This window comes from Paroedura picta, chromosome 11 (assembly GCF_049243985.1).
Source record: "Paroedura picta isolate Pp20150507F chromosome 11, Ppicta_v3.0, whole genome shotgun sequence".
NCBI lineage: Eukaryota > Metazoa > Chordata > Lepidosauria > Squamata > Gekkonidae > Paroedura > Paroedura picta.
The window spans coordinates 44,119,002-44,143,445 of NC_135379.1; the positions used below are offsets into that span (position 1 = coordinate 44,119,002).

Sequence of the window (24,444 nt, forward strand, 5' to 3'; positions counted from 1 at the left end):
GCAGCTCAGCTTGGCAAAAGGGCTGGGGTAGCCGCGGTGAGGCAGGCAGGGTGCACACAAGCCCAGTGGAACCCACCCAGCCATTGACACTGTGAGGGGGGCATCCTCTTCCAACCCCAGTAATAGCCCCAATCCCAGATGCAAATCCCACTACCCCAGCAGCACAAGGGTTGGACGCCCAAAGCCCTGTCATCATAACAGGTGGCCAGCCTGCCCCAGAAACTCTGCATCTGACACTCAGCAGAGATCGGAAAGCTGGAGGGCAGGAGAGGCATTTGGGGTCAGAAACAAAGGAGAAAAGAGGAGCATAGAAGACTTAACAGAAGGAGGAGAGGAATAGAGAGAAGATAAGCAAGGGGAGGAGGAGAATAAAACTGGATGAGTGTGGAAGAGGGCAACAGTGGAGGAGGACTGAAGAGAGGAAAGGCAGAGGGACCTGGAGACGGGAATGGCTATAAAGGGAGCAGAGGAAAAACAATGCTGGGGACCCCGGGACACCAACTGGAAGGGTCTGAAGGGCCACAGGGGGGCGCTGCACCCTTGGGGGGCATCCCTGGTAATCAGAAACTCCTTGAAGGAAGGGCGGGATAAATATGTGATTGATTGCAGTTGCCAACTTGAGGTTGGGAAATACCTGGAGAATTTGGGGTGGACCCTGAGGTGGGTGGGGTTTGGGGATGGGAGGGACCTCAGTGGGGTAGAGTGCCATAGAGTCCACCATCCAAAACTGCCATTTTCTCCAGGGGAACTGATCTCTGTCATTTGGGAATCCCTTGTAATCCCAGGAGGTCTCCAGCCACCACCCCTATGACTGATAGGTCTTAACTCTCAGAGTCTAAGAAAGCCTTATAAACATTGCAAAGAGCCATCCAGGGGAGAATGTAAATGTAAAAGGAGATGCAGAGCCGGTTCCAGGTCCATGGGTCCTCAGGGATAGAGTATATCTAGTCCCCATTCTGCCCTTGGAGCACTCCTTTTGTCTCTTACTACTCTTGCATTTGGCCCTTCCTCCGAGCAGTGATATCAGGGCTCTCTCAGCCTCACAGGGTGTCTGTTGTGGGGAGAGGAAAGGGAAGGCGACTGTAAGTCGCTTTGAGACTCCTTGAGGTAGAGAAAAGCGGCATATAAGAATCAACTCTTCTTCTTCTTCTTCTTCTTCTTCTTCTTCTTCTGCTCTACCTTTTATCTTTCACCCCTCCTTTTCCCATTACCATTTGCTTACTCTGATAAAGACACCATACCAAATTTTTGATTTCTTGAGTTATTTTTATAACTTTACGTAAAACCAAAGAGAAGAAAACACGCCCTCTTTCTTTTCATTGGAATGTTCTTCAATACAATTGGCATTATTGGTGTCACGTTGTTCTGGGGGAGCCTTGGTGTAGGATCATGCCGAACAGTTTCTCCATTCTCATAGCTGAAGATGAGAAAGCCAATCCACGTGGCTTCCAAATGCTTAAGCAGCTGCACAAACCCATCACACTATGGAACCATTCAACACAGCCTCAAAGGAGCTGCAGCTAATACAGGAAAATTAAATATGGAGAAAGGCAACGCTCCGTTTTTTAAGCCAAGAGTAACATCTTTGATGCTGCTAATTTAATCCTCCAATAGATATCACAATCCAATCTTTAATTGACGTTTTTACACAAATACATTGGGTGGTTTTTTAAGTTCTAGTATCTTTTTTTAACTGTTCATTGCCTTGAGGGTCCTAACTACGTACAAAGATGGAAGAGTATGGCTTTTGACTGCATGTTCCTATACTAGTTGAGATATAAATTACAACAAAGTATCTCTAAGGCATCTATCAGTTATGGTAAGGGTAGCAAAACCATCTTGATAGCACTTTTTCTGACATGTAGCACTCCAAGATGCTTAGATAGAGCTTTAAGGTGAGTTTTGTCAAATGCTGTGAGGCCAATTTCCGGCATTCTGTTGCTCCAGTAAGTAAGTAAATGTGATGACATATTGCATAAGCTTTCCACTTACTGTAAAGTCACTTCCAACTTAGCCAATATGCCATCACATTTATTTGTATATTAGCAATAAAGCCTGTTGTATCCAGGAATACAATGGGTGCTAGTGGCAATGATGTGCACAGGACTCCCCAAGGGCCGCCAGCCCTCGGGGCCCCTGCACACGCTGCACACTGCACACTGGGGCAGCGCTGATGTGCACAGAATTAGCTTTTGCCATAGAGTTTCTGCCCCAAAATCAGAGCATTATCCTGATGTCTCTTATGTGCCTGTATCACTTCCAGGTCAGGTTGACGTCAGGTTGATGGGAGGTATTCCTCCCGTTGGGGTGGGGAAGCCCCCCCCCCCGCCCAGCAGCTGATTGGCAGCAGAGAGAGATGGCCTCCGGCAGCAGGAGACCCCCTGACCCCAGCAGGAGGTCTGGCAACCCTAACTTGGATAAAGAATGATAGAATACAGTTTGTTTGGATCGGAGGAGGACACAGTTCTTCTTTTACTTGGGAAGCAAGATCCTAAGGCCTAACAATGCTAACCATCTCTGAGCAACCTGTCTAGGCACTTCTCTCTCTGGCCTATTCTGAACACATTAGATAATGCACTTTCAATGTGCTTTTGCAACTGGATTTTTCTGTGCAGAACAGGATAATCTACTTCGACAGTGCATTGAAAGTGCATTATCTGATGTGTGCAGAATGGGTCTCTCTCTCTCTCTTTCTCTCTCTCTCTCTCTCTCACACACACACACACACACACACATAATTCCTTTGCTGCAATAGACCTTGTCATCCGGAAGAAGTTCCTGACAGTCAGAGTGGTTTCTCAGTGGAACGGGCTTCCTCAGGAGGTGGTGGGCTCTCCATCTTTGGCCATTTTTAAACAGAGGCTGGATAGCCATCTGACGGTGAGGCTGATTCTGTGAAGGTTCAAGGGGCTGGCAGGTTACAGTGGATGACTGGTTGTGAGTGTCCTGCATAGTGCAGGGGGTTGGACTGGATGACCCAGGAGATCCCTTCCAACTCTGTTATTCTATAAGTTTCATGCACCAACACAGGAATCCAGTTGTGGAGAGAGAAAGTTGCAAATAAAATCTGAGAATTTTTTCCCCCAGAACATAGGCTTGCGCTCCTTTGGCGCGGTTATCACAGCATTGGCCACAAAGATTAGACGCCAACAACCTTTCTGTCACTCCCTCCAGCATAGTGCTTGCAAGGCCTTTTCCTGCAGAAATCCCCCCAAAGCAATACTTGGTCCACTGATTTGCCAGGAACAAAGGGCAGGGTTGTCCTGTTTCCTTTGCAACTTCGGACAGAGCTTGGCATCCATCACCATTAAGATACCATTCTCCACTTTACAATGGTATGAAGTTTGCAATGTGCAAAGAACACCCCCCCCCACACACACACACACACACACAAACACACTATTATTTCCCAAGCAGGGATGGGCCTTGGCATGAACAGTGCCGGTGCTCAGCTAGCCCCGCCCCTGCAATGATCAAGATCTATTTGTTAAGAAAGAGGAAGAGAGAAGCTGGAAGAGAGTCAGTTGCTGAGTGAGACTCTTCACTTCAGGAGACACTTCCTCTTCTCGGGGGTTTAGAAGGCCCAGCGGCAGAAATTGATGGTAAGGCAGGAAGCATTTCGTTTGGATTGCCTCTGTTGCTTGTGGGGGACTTCCCTTTTTGTTAAACAGGACGTTTATGTCTTTTAAAATTAAAAGCAGGTTCTTGTGAGCTGCTGGTTTCCCTGGCATAAAAGCACACAGGAAGGAAACTTTACTTGTGGGGCTTCCGACTGTCATTGCCGCTACGAAAGGCTGAGGCATTTAGTTGTAGAAAAACTCTTCGCTCGTTACAGAGCACCCAGGTCTGTTGTAGGACCACCCTTTGTTCTGTGTAACAGTCGCCTGGGTCTTGTAGGCTAGCCCCCGGTCCTGTGCATGCTGTGTTTAATTCAGACTGTGTCTGCAGCACAGATGGAGAAGGTATGTAAGTCCCCCTCACCATTCTTCTGACCTGAAATGACCCATTGACCGTTTACGCACTGGGAACTTCACTGCCCCAGCTCCCATGCAGGAGCCAAATCGGGGGCGGATGAGGCGCACCGGGCCAAATGCTCACCTGTGTGGGTGCCGGAAGAGGTGGGGCAACCTGCCACAACTAAAACTCCAGCCTGCAGCCCGGCATGAAACCTCCAGTGTGTAAATGGTCATTGGGGTGTTGCTAGTTTTGCTTGGTAAACCTGCAAATATACAGGTGGATTTCCCCAATCGGCCAAAGGCCATGCCCGTGGAACCATTGTCAATCAGGAAAATAAGGGAGGTCTGAAATCCCTTCTCCATAAATGTCACAGTCATGATCTGAGTCAGACCCTGTTTGCATGGTAATTGAGAATTGCGGGTCAACGGGGACTGTTACACAGTAGGCAAGCTGGACCATGTGCCCCAGGTGGGACAAGAAACGTTTGCTGTCCTTGTGTAGAAATTCATCAACTTCATAATCATCAGTAGTCTACATAGCCTGGAGATACCTTTCCCATGTCAATGGGCTAGATGCAGCCATTTCCAAGTTAAAGGGAAAGTCAAGAGGATGAAAGAGTTAAACAAAAATAGAGAATTATTGGAGGAGGAGGTTCCTGTTAAGTATTTTGTGGGTTGTTGTAGCAAGAGATTAAACACAGTAAAATATCCCTCAAACAGCTTCATTAATCTCCCAGAGAAAATTGATCAGAAGTATTATTATTCCCTTTCACTTAAAGCAGGGGTAATTTTTCTTTCCATACAACAGATCCTTTGTTTCTTCACAATAAGATCAGTGGAAGATGCCCCCTTCGTCCACCTTCCTGCTCATCTTCATGTTTTTGTTCAGCGGCACATCCTCTGCTCCAAGTGGGAGACCCAAGCTGTTCGGTCACAAGATCAACCAACAACACATCTGTGTGGGTATGTGCTTCACCATGAGGAGGTGGGGACTGGCTTACCTCGTGTGTAGGCATTTTGAAAAAGAGATCATCGATGACATAATGCACCTACTGTTAGTATGTCTTGGTGACAACACAGCTAGAAGTTCAGTGTCTTGAATATTAAGAGATACCTATGAGGTATGTATGAGCCTCTTGTGGCGCAGGGTGGTAAGGCAGCCAACATGCCGTCTGAAGCTCTGACCGTGAGGCTGGGAGTTCGATCCCAGCAGCCGGCTCAAGGTTGACTCAGCCTTCCATCCTTCCGAGGTCGGTAAAATGAGTATCCAGCTTGCTGGGGGGTAAATAGTAAGGACTGGGGAAGGCACTGGCAAACCACTCTGTATTGAGTCTACCAAGAAAATGCTAAAGGGCATCACCCCAAGGGTCAGGCTTGTACAGGGGATACCTTTACCTTTATGAGGTATCTATAAGATACCTGTGAGTTGGGAAGAATGTTATATATTGATGCACTGGGCTATTTCCTTCAGCAATGATTCCAGTCCAGGCAAGAAATTATTGAGTTGGGATACTCTTCCTACAAAATTCATGTGATCTTAAAACACTGGCAGCTTTTGGCACCAAAAATACCATGTGTGATATTTTGATGTTACTTTCTGGTCACAATTAGTTAAAATATTTATTTATTTATTTGCTTGCTTGTTTATTATATTTATATACCGCTCTCCCCAAAGGCTCAGGGTGGTTTACAGGAAACAGGAAAAACATACAGATAATATATGGGAACAACAGGTGATAACAGCAATAATATTATAACAACAATATCCTTAACATGATCACAGGAGTAACATTAGAGAAGGGTGGAACTGCAAAAGAGCCTCAGCTCAACTCTAACGGGGACCCAGTGGGTTAGGCAGGTTAGTAGCAATCTTATACAATACTAGTAATCAAGCCCGCTGTAGCTGCAATACAGCGGGTGCTAGTGGGCAAGGGCCCGGCTCCCGAGCAGGCAGGCCAGGGGGTCGGGAGCAACGCGTACCTGTGTGGCCATCTTCATATCCGACCCGGGCGCCCCGCTCACCTTGCTGGCAGGGCGGCCAACGCTGCTCGCTCTCGCTCTTCCCGGCGCGGGCCCTGGTCACGGTAAGGGGGCTGGCCCCCCTCCACCTCCCCGTTCCCCTCTGGCTCCCGTGAGTGTTTTTCGGCTGCAGGGCGGAGGGCAGGGAGCAACCGCGAGCTGCGCTGTGCGCGGCTCGCAGTTGCTCCCTTGGCAGCGTGCGGGCAATCGGAGGGCCCAATTGGCAGTCGCTTTGCGCCTGCCGATTGGGTCCTCCGATTGTCAGTCTGGAGGAAGGGGCCAGTCAGCACCCTTCCTCATCACGGACTGAGCCCGCCCTAACTCCTCCCACTGGCCGCTTATCGCATTATTTAGTCCGCGGGCACCGCGGGCGGTTTTAAGATTGTGTTGGACTCTTTTAAAGAGATAGTTGTTCATCAATTTCATTTTTATTTACATTATTTGTACTTCATTGGATCTGTAGCTTCATTGGACATAAGACATGAACCCCTACTGATAGATCAGTCTACCAGGGGCTTCGGTGTTATCCGGTCAAATAGCAGTTGTATGGTACAGCAATGATAGTCTATAACTATGCAATGAGTTTCAGAGTGTCTTTGGAATATCTTAATAACTTAATTCCTGACTGGCCAACCTACCAGAAAATACAGGCAAATTCTGTATACGGGAGGAGTGCTGTTTCCATCACACTTCCGCCCCTGATTTACCTGCAATACATGGTTGACAAACCATTAATCACTCTGGAGCAGACTTTCTCAATGAGGGTTTAGTGAATCCTGGGCAGGGGTAGTCAAACTGTGGCCCTCCAGATGTCCATGGACATCTGGAGGGTCGCGGTTTGACTACCCCTGATCCTGGGGGTTCTTAAAAGTCCTGGAAGGGTTTTCTGAATGGGTGGGACTTAATTAATTTTAATAAATGTTTAACAGATTTTAAAAATAGATCTGGTGATAGGACTATATATGGTCATGTTAACCCACCCACCCCTCCCTTCCAAAATGGCTTGTGATGGACCTAGAGTAGGTGGAAAGGGGAGGGGCCCTGAGTGGGCATGTACCCCCGCTATGCTTCCCAACCGTATTCTGCATGAAAGTGCCACTTTTTGGGTTTCTCAAAGCCTGGAGAATGTTTCAGGGGTTTCTCAATGGTTAAAAAGTTGAGAAAGGCTACTTTGGAGACACAGCTTCAGAGTTCAGCTAAAGACAGAATGTGCTTATATGAAGAAATCTCTTCCCAAGCCACTTAAGGCAATATAACAATAACCACAAAATGGCAATGTATTACATTGGAAACCTACCTAGGCTGAATCTGCACTTACTTTGTTTATTCCGTTGTGGATCCTGCTGAATTCAGATCGATTTGAACTCGAGTCTTCCTCTCCCCCCCCCCCATTGAAACAAAAAAGTGTTCTGCACGTGGTTAGGGAAGCTCAGAAGGGGAGGGGGGAGCCAAGCGCAGCAGGAGCTTCTTTCTTTCTTTTCTTGAAGAGTGTGTGTGGAAGAGGATTGGAGACAGCAGAGGAGAGGAAAAAACCAAGAGGCAAATCTCTGCTGAGAGAATTCAGGGCTTCTGGAGCTTCTGCTGAGATAAGTTAGGGCTTCTCCTTTAAGGCAAGCTTGCAGCCTGGGAATGAGGAAGCCTTTGAACTGAATCCTTGGCCAATCTGGGCTTTTCTACCATGGAGGCTTAGCAGCAAGTTCAGAACAGGCAGAGATCTGTATGCTTTCTCATGCAGATTTTTCAAATATTGAGGGTTATATCCACTCTAGGATATCGCAGGGAAAGATAGGGTTACTCAGGATCAATCATGCTTGTTGCAAAGGGAAAATTTAAATAGGACAAAATCAAAATGGAAATCGAATTCTGTGGAGACAGTAGGGACTGAATCGACCTGGGACTGGAATAAAAGCTCCATGCAGATTCAGCCCTAGTCAAAGCTATTCAACTGGAACATTCTCCTGCTAACTGACCTAGCTGAAAGACACCCCTGTCAGATAATCTGTTGGTATGCCTATGCCTTCCTGCTGACCCATTAAAAAAAAAAAACACTTCCCCAGAATGACAGCCATTTCTGAAAATTTCCAGAGTCTACTTATTAGGGATGGGAATGAACCAGCTCACAAACTAAAGTTTGTGATGAATCTTGGGAAGTCTGTGTTCACAAACTGATGTTGGTGGGCAGGTCAACAGCATTTGCTGGCAGGGGCTCATGGGAATTGTAGTCCATGGATATCTGGAGGACCACAGGTTGGCTACTCCTGGTCTAGAAAACAAGATCATTACTGTGATAAGAAACATTTGCTTACTAATGTGCACTGCAACCCAAAAAAGGGAACGCTGCTATGCTCTATTTGACATGATGTTCTTGTATTTTATTACACTCCGAAGACGAATAGAACTGTAGCGGCAGAATCTTGTCTTCTCTAAAATTAGTTTCTGCAGCCTGCAAGTAGATGCTCTGTGTGACATTTCATATTTGGGAAACCGCTCCTAGATATGCACCAAATCATTTCTCAGCAGAATTTCAGCCACCAGCTCTCGCCTCCATGCAAGAGCTTAAAATGGTCTATCTACCCTGTCAAAATAATGCAATTGGATGACATGTCATATTTTGTAAAAATGTATATAGATGCTGGGTGTAGTTTTTCTTCCCAAGTTTGACATCTAAGTCAGGCTTTCTCAAACAGGGTTTTGTGGGGTGTCTTGACAGAACTGGAACGGTTTCCCGAATGGCTGCGAATTAATTTTTAATGTATTTTTAATAACATTTGTTAAACATCTATCAGTTGATATGACCCTATAGGGAAGGGGAGGGGCCCTGGGTGGGCGTGTCCACAGCTCTGATTCCCACTTCCTTTCTCCTCATTCCTGCTCACACTGAGTCCTGACATGGACCAGGGCAATCCCTAAAACACCGGACTGAAGAAACAGAGTTGTCAAAACACCACAGCCACGCTCACAAATGATGCTGCATATCTTTCTCTCCTGGTGCTGTGGAAGCAGTCCCCTGCTATGGTGTTTCCTTCCTTTCGTACGAGGCACTTGGAGGCTCTAGGGGGGGAGAAATCAAATGGTGCAAGCCGAAATGCCTAGCAAAAGAGGAAGCCAGCTCTGTAGCAGAGGACGGCCTCTGCAGAGAGCATAATGCTCTAGGACAGGGGTAGTCAAACTTTGGCCCTCCAGATGTCCATGGACTACATTTGCTGGCAGGGGCTCATGGGAATTGTAGTCCATGGACATCTGGAGGGCCGCAGTTTGACCACCCCTCCTCTAGGATCCCAGCCATTCTGCAAGCCATTCAGGAGACCAATTCTGACACAGTATGCGCTGCTAAATGTCTTCTCGGTATTTCATTTCCTTCTGAAGCCAGCTGTTACTGGGAGCATCGCCGGCGTTCAGCCCACGCCATTCTAGGTTGCTCACACTTGTCAGGACAGGCCCAAGGGGAGTTGTTAATCAGGATAATCAATAAGGATTAATCGCCTCCAAACAAAAGAGATTGAGAAAACCAGCCTGCGCTCTTGGCCCGTTAGCTAATTGCACAGGGAAATAAGCAGGGCTAATATGAGCAGATAATTTACCTGATTATAGTTGCAATCGTGGAACTAATTATTCATTAGTGCCCCCCTCCGCCCGAAGTCAGTGGGGCTCTTTTGATGCCTGTCCTTTCAGTGCTCCAGCCCACGGATTTAAGACAGCGCATGGAAACGAGGCAAATAGACTTGTTTTAGTGGCAGCACACAGAAAACAAAGGGAGGGGCAAAAGACAAGTGCCATCATGCATGCACAAATAGTTTTCAGGGGGCACTTCGACATTGTTCTCCTCCCCCCCCTCCCCGTCTTCTCGATGTGCTATGTGCATTCTAAAACATAGGGCTTCCACTGACTGGTTGGGGGGGAGCAGCATTTCCCGGAGCATTTGGGGCAATGGCGGAAGGGGCTAGGCAAGGCAGAGCAAGTGAGAAGCAGAGGTGGATGGCCATTGCCTTCCTCTGCAGAGTCTTCCTTGGTGGTCGCCCTTCCAGGTACTGACCCTGCTGAGCTTCTGGGATCTGACAAGATAGGGCTATACCATGTGGCTGTGCCCCACAAGATTCTCTGTGGGATTTATTTATTAATTCACTCTGTTCATGCCCTAACTTTCTGCACCCTGGGGACCCAAAGGGTGTGTGCCGCTCTTCCATTTCACGCTCAAAACAACCTTGTGAGGTAGGTGAGGATGAGGGTGCATGACTGGCCCAAGTAATTTTCATCAGCTTTCAATGGGAAATGATTACATCTTATGTAAAGCTTTGTCTAGACGATTCTTAATATAACCAGATAGTCAGGACCTATGATTTTAGTTACATTTTTTGTGTACACCTTATCTGTAAACAGCATTCGCTGTTTACAGAAAAAGCTAAGCCCTTAGTGGGCGGAGAGCGGGCAGGGCTGGTCTGGGTGAGGGACCAATCCAATTGGCCCCTCACCAGGACAGACAGCAGTTCTAGGGCCCAATCGGAAGGCACAAAGCGCCTTCCAATTGGGCCCTCACCAGCACAAGCCAGAGCTATGCCCAGAAGCCGCACTGACCGCCGTGAGTAGGCAGTCAGTCTGGCTGCTGGACTCGCTGCCGTGGAAGGGGGCCGGGGATGCCTCACAGAGGCAGCGGATGTGTTCGGTGGGCCCTGGGGAAGCCGTGCCACCAGGTGTGCTGGCTGGCCGCGGTGGCGGGGGGGGCCTTCAAAGCCCATTCTTAGGAACGGGCTTTGAATCTAGTGATAAATGTTTTGTTTGATGTAATTTTATTTGCTGTAGCTTGGTCTTTGTAGTATACTTGGCACTCGGGCCAGGTCACTCTACACATGCTCAGAAATCACTCTTCTGTAGGAGTACTGCTTCCCGTGTTCCAAAGTTCACATTCAGGTTTCTGACCTGCTAAGTGTGCATATATGTAACTCACTTCTCACTGCTGGATCAGCCAATGTGTGCACCAGTCTTGCACACTGATCTTACCCCAGTTTTCATCTATCTATCTATCTATCTATCTATCTATCTATCTATCTATCTATCTATCTATCTATCTATCTATCTATCTATCTATCTATCTATCTATCTATCTATCTATCTATCTATCTATCAAGATTCATCGTCTCATGGAGGTTAAGAGCATATTCAAAATCATAAATCATAAATCCTTACCCCTTTGTGGCTCTAATATTTGGAAAGAGCCTTCCTGGGTGGAGAATGTCCAGCCTGTGTTTCTGGCTAGACATGCTCTGTGGGCCAATCAGGGTGTGCCCAGCTTTGCTTGAGAGCCCCTTGGGGACCCACCCCCACAAGCCGGCGACATGCCGCGATAGGGCACTTGCCGCCTGACACAGCCTCACCACCAACAGAGCTGGACAGCCAGCACCCTGCCGCCACCGCTGCTCTGATATTTGGCAAGAGCCCTCCTGGGTGGAGGCTAACAAGATGTCTGTGGCATGTCCCTTGACCAGGCCCAGTTTAAGGATTCATGGGGCCCCAGCAGAGTACAAGTGGGGCTATTACTTGGGCTGCACAAGTAACCGCAGGGCACCCTTCCCAGGGATAGTTAGAACTTTGGATCCAACTGATAGCTTCACTTGGATAAAAACATTTCTCACAACTTGGTGGGACGTGCAAGCCCAATGCCCCAATATCTAAGTGCAACCTTTACACTTATGCGGCTTGTGTCCTCACACATGCTCAGTGAGCACTGTGCATGCTCAGTTGCTAACAGAACATGCATATCACCTTTTTTTAGTACTTGTGGTCCACAAGCTGCAGAAGGATAAAGACTGCTGCAATATTCAGAAGAGGTAGCCAATATGTTGAATAGAACTGTTTATTAACTCTACACTGGAAGCGGCCCTTATATAGGCTTAGTTCCAGCCGAAAGTAGACCATACATTGGAAATGAAACCAAGACTGAACAAAACCAAGACTATTTAGGGGAAAATGAAACCCATGAACTATTAACCTTTCCAACAGCTCACATGCAACAGCTCACATGCACAACTAACTAATCATTACAGTGTGAAGGCCCCCTAACTAGAATCATAAAATAATAGACTTGGAAGGGACCTCATGGATCATCTTGTCCAATGCCCTGCACTATGCAGGACACTCACAACCCTATCGCTCATCCACTGTAACCTGCCACTCCCTTGAGCCTTCACAGGATCAGCCTCTCTGTCAGATGGCTATCCAGCCTCTGCTTAAAGATTTCCAAAGATAGAGAACCTACCACCTCCCAAGGAAGCCTGTTCCACTGAGAAACCGCTCTGTCAGAAACGTATTCCTGATGTTTAGACGGAATTTCTTTTGAATTAATTTCATCCCATTGGATCTGGTCTGTCCCTCCCGGGCAAGAGAGAGCAACTCTGCTCCATCCTCTATAACAGTGGTCCCCAACCTTTTTATCACCGGGGACCGGCCAATGCTTGACAATTTTACTGAGGCCCGGGAGGGGGGAGTAGTCTTTTGCCGAGGGACGTCACCACCACCACCTGAGCCCCTGCTCCACTTGCTTTCCCACCGGTGCCCCTGACTTCCCGCTGCCTGCTGGGGGGCACTGCGCAGTGCTACGCCGAGGGGGAGACCCAGCCATGGCGGCTTCTGGAGAGCATCAAAGGCAAGCCGGCAGCAGAGTGGCAAGGCAGCCCCTGAGGCAGGAGCCAGGGAGAAGGATGAAGAGTAGCTGTGGCCCGGTACCAACTGATCCACGGACTGGTCCCGGTCCCCGAACTGGGGGTTGGGGATGACTGCTCTATAAGGCAGCACTGTATAGCACTGTGAGGCCCCTGGAACCACGAGGCCTGTAACATCTGCTACACGTGTGACTAGGTTAAATTGCTTCTGGCCTTGACACTTGGGACTTTTACCCTGAGGATTTTGTCGGCCTCTAAAGCTGTCATTGGACTCAAATCTCGTTCTCTGTAGAACTTAGCCTCACAGTTGTATGAGGACAGCTCATTTGACAGTAGCATTTGTCAAAATCTAAGAGCGAAAATTCACCATTTTGCTTCCCTCCCTTGGAAAACAGCCCATGCCCCCGTGAAGTGCATGAAGCTCAGTACTGGCACTGGCTGAAATTGATGAGAAGAAGGCAGGAATTCTGATGCAGTTATCCCAAAGAAGTGCTCTTTTTTGGGGGGGGGAGTTTGCTGTTGATGGATGTTACAAGGCAGCCCCATCCGTCAGCCTGATTCTGTCCCCGACAATCAAAATCCTTTCCACGCAGCCTTTCAGAATTTTATCTGGCCTTTTCCACTTTGCTTTGAGTGCCCTTTGCAATGGGAAATATTATCCAGGCAGAACACAAACCGTTTAAGTGTAACGGATCAGCTGATATATGCACCCCTCTTGCACCCTCATCTTTCCCCAGCCCTTTCAATCTTCCGCTGCAGCTGGCTGGCGTTCAATATGCAGATCGGCAGCCAGGCACAGAGGCAAGTTTCCCCTTCATCAGACTCTGTGAAACTCTGCCTCCTTTCTCCAAGCAGGCACTGCTCCGTTGACTTTTTGATGCTCGCCTCTTGGTCTCATGGCACAGACCTGTTAGGGTCAGGAAGAGTTGCTCTCTGGGACAAAGGACATGGGAAGGCATTCACGTTCTCCCGTGAAAAATAATTATATTTATGGGAAGCTGTTGCTTTTGGGGTTCGTTACATTTTTGGTTGTTGTTGTGTTTTTTTTTTAGAAGACTAGTTGCTCAGAAACTATTTGCAACATTTGTGAAATCAATTGAAAGGCAGATCCCATCTCTGTTGAGGCACACAGCTAGTGAGGTAGTGAAAGCAAGGAAATCATAGGAATTTTAAAAAATTCTCCCTCCCCTTAGTTCAGGATTGTGTACAAGGAAGAGACTTTCTGTAGCCTGTCTTAGATTCCAGTGGGTAGCCGTGTTGGCCTGAAGTAGCACAACAAAAATAGAGTCCAATAGCACCTTTAAGACCAACAAAGATTTATTTATTCATGCACTCAAAAGCTCGCACCTTGAATAAATCTTTGTTGGTCTTAAAGGTGCTAATGGACTCTATTTTTGTTGTGCTACTTCAGGCCAACATGGCTACCCACTGGAATCTAAGACAGGCTACGGAAAGTCTGTTCTATTTTTGTCGTAGCCTGTCTTGATTTCATGCCCCTTACTCGAATCAACACTGGATTTCCTACTCAAATGATGTCTGTCTCTCCATGCATTTTAATAGAACGTTGGCTTCCCTAACATTAGACATAACTCTCTGTGCAATGCCTCCTGGCTTTGACTCTGACAGGCACTCTCTTTGCCATAGAGTTAGTGAGACAGATAGGAACATTGACCGCTCACCTTTCTTAGCTCACTGACCTGGCACACAGCTGCACGCTGCACTTCTCAGCCAAACCAGGCCCTCTGCTAACTTCCAGGATATTAAGACTTTACCACAAGCCTACCAATTCATATCCTTCACCCTAAGGGACTGAAAGGCAGGCTATGAATAGATCCAGAGTCCTCAACTTGTCATTAGAAGGGAAGGTATTACGGCTAAAGCTCACTTACTTTGGACACATCATGCAATCAAACTCACTAGAAAAGTCATTAATGTTTGGCATGGTCAGCGGCAAAAGGAAACGTGGTCGCCAAAGGATCCGCTGGCTTGACACAATCAAAGCCGACACAGGGATGACCATGAACCAATTAAAAGACACAGTCAGAGAGAGGGGCGCATGGCGAAAACATTCCTATAGAATCGCTGAGGGTCGGACATGAGTGAACGGATATCATCATCATCATCATCATCATCATCATCATCATCATCATCATCACCTCAACTTGATTTTTGCAAATGGGTTCCCAAGCATGCAGGAGCCCCCTCTGGACCAGGACTGTAATGTGGGGTGAGAAAGGGGACTCTGCCTTCACTCCTGCCTCATTTTCCAGTTCTGAAACTCTCTTTGTGCCTTGCAGGGGGAGGGGGGAGTTTGCATCTGTGGCCCACTAGTTCATGGGATGCAATGTACATTTGGGAGGGGAAAAGAAACAGTGGATTATGTATTCAATAAAGGATATATATATTTTTAGTGAAAAACAGCATGCCATTACATCCAGAGGATTGTCCTGTTTTCAAAGAACATCTGGATTCATCCCAGGAATTCTGCACCAAAAGAACTGTGTCTTTAGCCTGAATTTGCCTGTGCCACTTGGAGCACCGTTCTGCCCTTCTCTCGCTGCTCATATCGAAGTGTGAGAAACCGAAAGTTATTTTTAAACTCATTTTTAACAGGCTTCTGACCTGATTGATTGCTTTGCAGTGAAGTAGATTTACAGCTGCATTTCAACCTCTTCCTCCTCTGTACAATATTCACATGATTTTTCAACCTTAGACTTAGTTACAATCTAAGAGAGGAAGCTTGGTGTAGTGGTTAGGAGTCCGGACTTCTAATCTGGCGAGCTGGGTTTGATTCCCTGCTCCCCCACATGCAGCCAGTTGGGTGACCTTCGGCTCACCACAGCACTGATAAAGCTGTTCTGAGTCTGAGCAGGAATATCAGGGCTCTCGCAGCCTCACCTCCCTCACAGGGTGTCTGTTGTGGGGAGAGGAAAGGGAAGGAGATTGTAAGCCGCTCTGAGACTCCTCCTTTGGGTAGAGAAAAAAGGCATATAAGTACCACTCTTCTTCTTCAGTTATATTAGGGCTCTCTCAGCCTCACCTCCCTCACAGGGTGTCTGTTGTGAGGAGAGGAAAGAGAAGGCGAATGTAAACCACTTTGAGACTCCTTTGGGTAGAGAAAAGTGTTATATAAGAACCAGCTCTTCTTCTAAGTCATACTTAGGTATTCATAGCACTGTCCATCATGTATGTGTTTGCTTTGGTGAATGGATGGGGAAATGCAATATTGAAATTTTCCAGATTGAAAACAGGGTCCAGTTCATGGTTTTGGTACAACCTTCAAAGCCCTAAATGATCTGACAAGTCTGCTTCTTCCATTGTGTCCCTCAAAGAACCATCCAATCAAGCCAACAGAATCTACTCAGGATCCTTGGCCCCAAAGATGTTAAATTGGCTCCAGCCAGGGCTAGGACACTTTGAGCCCTGGCCCCAGCCTGGTGGAGCACTTTGCCTAGTGAAATCTGGGCCCTGCAGGACGTCAAGCAGTTCCTCAGCTCCTGGAAGGGTTTCCTGAAAGGGTGGGAATTAATTAAATGTTCATGTATTTTTAAAATTTGTTAGACATTTATCAGGTGATACGGGAAGCATAGCTGTGCCCACCCAGGGTCCCTCCCCTTCTTACACCGTCCAGGCCCATCATTGGTTGTTTTGGTAGAGGGGGGCGGGCTTCCCAACCATATTCTGCAAGATCACACCACTTCTGCATTTTTTGAAGCCTGAAGAATCTTCCAGGAGTTTCTCAATGGTAAAAAAGTTGAGAAAGGCTCCTCTTATGCAGTGCAGACAAGTAGCCATTCATTAAAAAAGGAAGCTCCGCCCAGCAGCAATCTGGAGCCAGGCAGGGTCTTATACTGCCCATGGCCCATTTTAAGATTACAGCAGTTATATGCCGTTCAGGATGTGAACAGCTCTGCTCAGAAAGGGGGGGGGGGTGGAATAGAGGGAACATTGACACCCTGACTAAGGGTGTGCGATTCAGCAGCGGAAGCGGCTGTTCCCTCCCTTAGCTGCCGAATCACACAACCCTACTCCTGACCCATCTGCAGTTGCCCCCCCCCACCCTTGCTCGAGCAAGTGGGGATAGAGAATGCAGAGGCCAGAATGGAATCCCGTAAAGTCATTATGACATTTCCTGCTGTGGAACCAGAAGTGCTATTATGACATCATCGGACACGGTTACAATGAGCAAGTCTGCGCCCTCAAAGTCTTCCAGTGGCTACCGGCCAAGAGCTGGGAACTCTGAGCACTAATGTTTGAACAGTGTGCAGTGAGTCTGTCTAGAAACTGGAGCGCCGTCATTTTGAAACCCTTCTGGATATTGTATCTGCAGCTCGACACCCTGACTATGTGTTATGCCAACAGTAATTTTTCTTCTAATGAAGAGCAAGTCCTGACAGGTGTCAGCCATTGATGGTGATAGTTTTCTACAGATGGTGTTTGGCAGCTGTATTTTCTCATAGGATCGCTGTGGGAGTCGCTTGTTTTCTCTCCCCCAAATCATTGTGGATCCAGAGGCTTTATTTTATGGAGGTAAATTGTACAAAAATGCCACTCCCCCCACCCCAAGGATCCCCTTCCCATAATTCATCCACATGCTCTGGTTGCAGGGGGAGGGTTCAGTCATAGGCTTGAGATTTGCCATTAAAATAAAGCCAGGGAAGTAAACTGTTGGTATTCTAGAAAGATACAAAGCCTTTGAGAACAGATATTCATTTCCATAAAGGTCATTTTTCTTCTGCACAGACAGGAGGCACCGGGTATTTTTATGTCTGCCCTTTTTTTTCCCCCACTGAATTTGAACCACGTTTCATTATGTGAAACTCTGTTTGTTGTTTTAATAACTAGGATAACTTTTCCCTGAGCTGCTGGCAGTGGAGGAGGAGAAGTTAAAACAATCCAAAGAGACTGATCCTACATCTGGCGGTTTTCTCCATTGCCTTGGTGTATAAGATAGAGCAGGGGTAGTCAACCTGTGGTCCTCCAGATGTTCATGGACTACAATTCCCATGAGCCCCTGCCAGCATTTGCTGGCAGGGGCTCATGGGAATTGCAGTCCATGAACATCTGGAAGACCACAGGTTGAGGATCCTTGAGATAGAGCACAGTTGTCTCTACAATCAGCCGTCCTTCGCATGCCTGCCAGTGTAAGGAAATGCTTTGCTTGGCCTATGGCAAGTTCACACATACATGGCCATCTCTTGAGGAAGGGGAGAATTGTAGACCTGACTCTGGGCCAAGTTACATGTGTCTGAGTCTGGGGCCCCTCCCCTGTTTTCTGTATAGCAATCAGACATGATTGCTTCAATGTATGTTGTCCTGTTTGGACTGATATTGCAGGATGTATGGAAAAGGTAATTCAACCACCCCGCCCATGGTGTGATTCTGATCTGAACAATTCTGGGGGATGCTATTTGAATACATCTCATAACGAGCAAATCAACTTGTGTGAAAGATCCCTTTGAGATTAAAGGTCATTAGCTGTTCAAATCATGGGAGCCAGTGGATAAGAGTGGCAGCTTCTAATCTGGCGAGCTGGGTTTGATTCCCTGCTCCTGGTAAAGCTGTTCTGACCGAGCAGTAATATCACAGGGTGTCTGTAAGCCGCTTTGAGGTTCCTTCAGGTACAGAAAAGCGGCATAGAAGAACCAGCTCTTCTGCGAAAATTCAGAAAAGCAGCTCATATCAAAGAATCAGGTTTCACCTGGGACAATTCTTAGAAAGGTGTGATGTCATTGCTATGGTTTTCCTGGAAGTGACATCACACTGTCACTGATGGTTGCTTCCATGTCCCTGCTCCCTCCAGTTTCCTACTACAGTAAGAAACCTCCTGCCTATGGGAGAAAATAAACAGAAACCTCCTTCCCTTTTCCATACATCCTGCAATATCAGTCCAAACAGGACAACATACATTGAAGCAAAATAATTGCTATCAGGCTGATGGTGTAATGTCTCTTCTGGGGAAAACCCAAAAATGCTGTTGCTCCTCCCTAGGAATCTATGACAATCTCTATTGTAAAGCCTGATTATAACTAGAAAGGTGTGATGTCACTTCCAGGTTTTTCCTGGAAGTGACATCATGCCATTGCTTCTGGTGCCCCCTTGTGCTTGCCCTCCTTTGCAGAGATAAGCAGCATCAGGAAAACACATCCCAAGTCAGTGGGATGCAATCGTTCTCTGCGAGTTTCACAGGAGTGTATGGAGATGGTCCCCTGTTGTGCTAGAAAACCTGTTTTCTGAAGACTGTTAAGCTTATTCTCATCCAGCCACATTCACACGAACAGGATCACCCAGAATGCCAGAGAAGTTTCAGGGAAATAATAAAGAAATCGGGTGTGTGTCCTGGGTCTAAAACCTGCATGTTTAAAAAGGCAACTCTTTTTTGTGTCTGGCCTTCTCTGCATCCACCGATACCATCCTAATGAGAATTTCCTTTGTATGTTTGCTGCAGGAGTAGATTAATTCCACCAGTCTGTTCAGCCTGCCGGGGGCTTTGTGGCCGGCAAACTCTCACTCTGACTTTATTAGCTCGGATGGGGTGGCGGGGGGGTTAATTCCCTCTAGTCTATTGGAAATGTCATTTTATTATTAAACACCGGTCTTTTAATATGTTGGGAGAGCAGCTTCTTGAAAAGTGAATTTGCAGATTACTGCCGTTGAAATGCAGGAAGATTGTTTCCTCTTATCCCCTTCATAAATTAATCGCAGGTGGAACAAACTATCTGTGAAAAGAGACAGGTGTTTTATTCATCCCCAGGTCTCGCTTCCAATGGAAGATAGATGTCACATCAGGACTTCCCTTGAAATAAAAGAAGTGTTTCAACTTAGCTGGGACTAGAAATCCATTGTGGAGTGCTGTCAAAAAGCCAGTCCCCTGGTTGGTGCCTTTTTAAAGAGTTGCATCCATCCCAAAGTTTTGACTTTTAAAATGGAGCAAATTATATCCTTCAGCAAGACTTATGAAGCCCTGACTGCTGAAGAACAACACTATTGTATTTGGAGCTTGCTCTTGTCTTGATGGCCCAAACTAGCTCAGACTCATCCGATCCTGGAAGCTAAGCAGGGTCAGTCCAGGGTTGCTACACAGTGTTGGGCAATGCCAAACGACCTCCAGATTCTCTTCCCTTGAAAACCCTGCAGGATAGCCTTAAATCAGCTGCAACTCTTGATTGGCACGTTCTACCACCACCCTGTCTAGGTCAGCAAGGGGTTGGCAACTTATGGCTCAAGAGTCCAATGGGGCTCAGTAGGGAACCAAGCGTGGCTCTTTGAAAAACAAAACTGTGATGTTAAGGTGATATTGTAGGGCCAGATGGGATGCCAGAATAACCAGAATTGGAAGGCAGATGTTTGTGAGACTAAAGTGCCTCTAGACATGCTTAGAGAAGGGGACAGTTGCCGCTAACCCAAGTGTGACCCATATGCAGATTTGGATGCTTTAGGATGCTTTGGCCTGATCCTGCGTTGAGCAGGGGGTTGGACTAGATGGCCTGTATGGCCCCTTTCAACTCTATGATTCTATTTGTCCCAGTGCCCTAAAAAAATATTAATTCACAGGGTCACCATAAGTCAGAAGTGACTTTGCAAGACTTCAAACACACACACACACACACACACTGTGTCCCTCCCCCTCCCCAGAACCTGTAAGTAATCAAATGCATGGACAAATGTTCAAATAAATGACTGCTATGAGTAACACGAGTCATCCTTTCCCTTGGTCTTCACAGGGTGTGTGATCCTGGTGTCTGTGATAGAACAGCTGGCTCAGGTCCACAACTCTACAGTGGAAGAAGCTCTGGAGAGGTTCTGTAACTACTTTCCCGGTAAAGCTGTTGCGCCACATGCCAGCCTCCACTTCCCTCATGATCTCAAATCCACACTGGTGTCTGAAAATGTATTATTATTTGTTTATTCATCCATACCCCATTTTCCTCCCCAAGAGAGGACTCAGAGTGGCTTCCATGATTCTCTTCTCTATTTATCCCTATAACAACAGCCCTGTGCAGGAGGTCAGTTGGATAGTAGGTTACTAGCCCAAGGTCACTCAGCAAACTCCCATGACAAGGCACCTGCTGGAATGAGTCATAACACCTTGGATGAAAGAAATTAGGATGATGTAAAATAGTTATTCATAGGCGGTATTCCTTAATTTGTATGGTTGGCAGTGTTTTACAGTTTATCTTGTTGAATAATTCCCCAAAAGAGCATCCAGGACTCTGACTGTGAGGGCCAGTGGATGCAATGAAAATAATTAATTAAGCAGCCCTCCCGCTTCTCCCCCACCCCCAGCGCTTGGAGGTGTATGTCCGTGTTTGAATGAGAGTTTCCTATGGGGGGAAAATCCAGGCCATAGAAATGCACCATGTAAATAATTACTCTGAAGTAGAATCCTTCTCCCTTCAGTATGTTAGGTCTTTATAGGGAGGCAATTATGGTGCCTGACCCACCTCTCTCCATTTTTCAGCAGTTTTTGGAGCATCAACTAAAGAGGAAAAGGGCCCTGTTAAGTCCCCAAGAACTCCCAGAATCCTGGACGGGGAAATTTTGGAAGTGGGGGACAGATGATCCAAATTGGTACACTCCCCTGGACAATTCTTCATAGCTCCTGCCTCCCAGCTGTAACAGGGAAATGAAATAGCCCTGTTTAGATAATTTCATTCAACAAATTCAGAGGAATATTTTGCATCCTGTCCTGTTTACAAGCTCCCAAGAGACATTGGGTTGGTTCCTTAGGCCAGGGGTAGTCAACTTGTGGTCCTCCAGTTGTTCATGGACTACAATTTCCATGAGCCGCTGGCAGTGTTTGCTGGCAGGGGCTCATGGGAATTGTAGTCCATGAACATCTGGAGGACCACAGGTTGACTACCCCTGCCTTAGGCAGCCTATTCTACTGCTGAATTACTCCGACCATTTTTGTCCTGATGTCTAGCAAGTACAGTGCTAACCATAGTTTAAACCCATTAGTGAGGGTCCTATCCTCTGCAGCCAACAGAAACTGCTCCCTGCCCTCCTCCAAGTGGCAACTTTTCAGATACTTCAGCAGAGCAATCATATCCCCTCTCAACCTCCTCTTCTCAAGGTTGAACACTCCCAAGTCCTTCAATCTTTCCTCACAATGGATAGATTGTTCTCAGTGGAGCAGGCTTCCTCGGGAGGTGGTGGGTTCTCCATCTTTGGAAATTTTTAAACAGAGGCTGAATAGCCATCTGATGGAGAGGCTGATTCTGTGAAGGCAAAGGGGTGGCAGGTTACAGTAGATGAGCGATTGGGATGTGAGTGTCCTGCATAGTGTAGGGGGTTGGACCAGATGACCTAGGAGGTCCCTTCCAACTCTATGATTCTAGGCCTTGGTTCTCAGACCCTCCTTGTCACTCTCCTCTGCCTGGATCTTACTTACTATATTCCATTGTTGACTACAGAACAACTGATAGCCTATGGCTATGATCACTGTCTTCATGGAATTAGAATTTCCAGTAACTCCAATTTCCAACAACCGGACCAAACCCTTTGCTCACTGTTTGGTCACATTTGACCAGTTTTGCTGGAGGCAAATCCAACATAGCTATTGTATCATGTCTGGCATGAAGACTTCCCATGGCTGGCCACTGTTGGAGAATGAATGCTTCCTTAGATGGACCCCCTGATGTAGTCTTGCAAGGAAATTCTTGTCTTCTTCTGAGCTTTTTTGTACATTCTAAAATGTTTATTTTAGGTATGTGTAGTATTTAAAAATGTGTTGTTTTCCAGAAACATCGGAGTTGCAAAAAGTTTGCTTTTTGGCGGTTGCCATTTTTGCCCCAGATATAATTAAATTGTGAGTATTTACTGACCGGGTTAAAGATATAGCCATTTCATATGAACTCCATAATGGAATTTCCAGATAGGATGAGAAGCTTTTCCTATTTTCAGATGAATTCACAATAGAATCTTTTACCATTTTTAACTGTATGTTCTCTCTCTCTTCATTTTCTAAAAGTCACTCTTGGTGCTGCTGGTGAATTTGATTTAATTGTTGCACCTCAGTAGCTGATATTTCCTGGTGCAGGGACATGTTTTCAGATCTGTGCTTTTGTGTAGATCTGAGGTTCCTGTGTTGTAAGTCAGCACATCAAAAGTATGTGACATACAAACACAGGGTACACACATTCTTGTGTGATGATAGATTTCTTTTGCAAAGATTAGACTGTTTTCTTGTGTGTTTTTTTGGCATTTGTCCTTGTTTCTAACCCACTTGGACGCCTTGTTAACTAATTTACCCTGCTTCAACATTAAAACCAGGGATGTGAATGTTCTGTGGTTATGTAATTAGGTTGCTTACTTTCCTAAACAAACAGCACATTCAGTCAAGAAGGAAAGACAGCATTTTGCGGCAGGAAAGAGATTCCATGTTTAGAAGATATTTAGCTGGGATATCAACCAAGCTGATGGTTGGCATTATATTTGAAGGCCTCGTTTGTCATATCATTGCTTAAAGCAGGAGTAGTCAACCTGTGGTCCTCCACATGTTCATGACATTTGCTGGCAGGGGCTCATGGGAACTGTAGTCCATGAACATCTGGAGGATCACAGGTTGACTACCCCTGGCTTAAAGGAAACCGCCCTGAGCCTCAGGGAAGGGCGGTATATAAATAAATATAATTCATAAATAAATAAATGTTGAAGTGCCAATATGTAGCATGGAATCCATGTCAAAAAATTATTCCCAGCCACCCAGATATATGGAGCTATGATCAAACAACCCTGTAAGTTAGTATTTTCATGGAAGCAGATGCAGCATTCTGCTACCAGAGGGAACTTAGTCGCCTTAGTTTCTGCACCATTTCTTTTCAGGTTGGAACATAAGATGAATGCGGATGTGGTGTGCTACTCCATTAAGCTGTGCAAACAAACTGCAGATCAACCGTATTGTCATCTGTACCGTCCTCCTAAGGTGAGTTCGGCAGTTCAAGATTTTGAAATAATGGCAGCTAGAAGGAAAATACTAAGTTTCATAAATGAGAGGCCATAGAAAGTGTCCTTATCTAATAAATATATTTTATTGCGACTGCAAAAATGTATCCAGAAGGAACTTTGAGCTGGACTGGCTGCTTACAAAACTATCCTGAACAGGGCCTCTAAGCATGCTGCTGGTAATATGGCAGCCAGAAGGGCCACTGCATTCCAGAAAGGCCGTTTTGTAATTGCTTTTTCATTAAATTTTTCCCAGGGAAAAGAGGATCAGAGTGGCTGTAAAATGATTGGTCTCACAATTTCAGCCTTGATGATTAATCAGCGAGCTAATTTTAATCTGTGATTAAAGCTTTGGTTGATTAAGAGAACAAGCAGTTCTAAGAAGAGTCGCATCCTTTCCATCTCGCTGGTGTCAACCAACTTAGAAGGGTGTAACTCTGCTCAGGATCTCACTGCAAGGCACCAACAAAATCAAGAACAAGTCTGCAGTGCTGATCTGGCCTGTTTTTATATGAAGAAGAAGAGTTGGTTCTTATATGCCGCTTTTCTCTACCCGAAGGAGGCTCCAAGTGGCTTACAGTCGCCTTCCCTTTCCTCTCAACACAACAGACACCCTGTGAGGTGGGTGAGGCTGAGAGAGCCCTGAGATTACTGAAGAAGAAGAGTTGGTTCTTATATGCCACTTTTCTCTGAGAGAGTTTATGCATCTTTGCCTCACCTCATGTTTATTTCATTTGTCCATTCGATTTTGTATGGCTGCCCTTTCAGCTCTGCGGGTGCCGTTTCCCCATCCCATTTTGTTCTCACAACAATTATTGCATCTTAGTGCATTTTTCAGCAGCAAGCTCTGTAGGGACCTTGCCATACAG

The 24,444-nt window shown here is 46.4% G+C and overlaps 1 protein-coding gene across 4 annotated transcripts in view; it reads left to right on the forward strand.

The window, feature by feature from the left end:
- AOAH (acyloxyacyl hydrolase) overlaps window positions 1-24,444 on the forward strand; it is a 99,998-nt gene that overhangs the window by 19,148 nt on the left and 56,406 nt on the right. For 2 of the 4 annotated variants that reach the window (XM_077303384.1, XM_077303383.1), the window contains exons 3-6: window positions 4,765-4,919; window positions 20,353-20,448; window positions 22,373-22,439; window positions 23,456-23,555. In XM_077303384.1, the coding sequence (XP_077159499.1) occupies window positions 4,799-4,919; window positions 20,353-20,448; window positions 22,373-22,439; window positions 23,456-23,555 (384 nt within the window). In that variant the 5' untranslated portion in view covers window positions 4,765-4,798. Of the gene's footprint in view, window positions 1-3,497; window positions 3,603-4,764; window positions 4,920-16,803; window positions 17,159-20,352; window positions 20,449-22,372; window positions 22,440-23,455; window positions 23,556-24,444 lie in introns of those variants that run through there. The other 2 variants (XM_077303382.1, XM_077303385.1) reach the window with 2 other exon arrangements.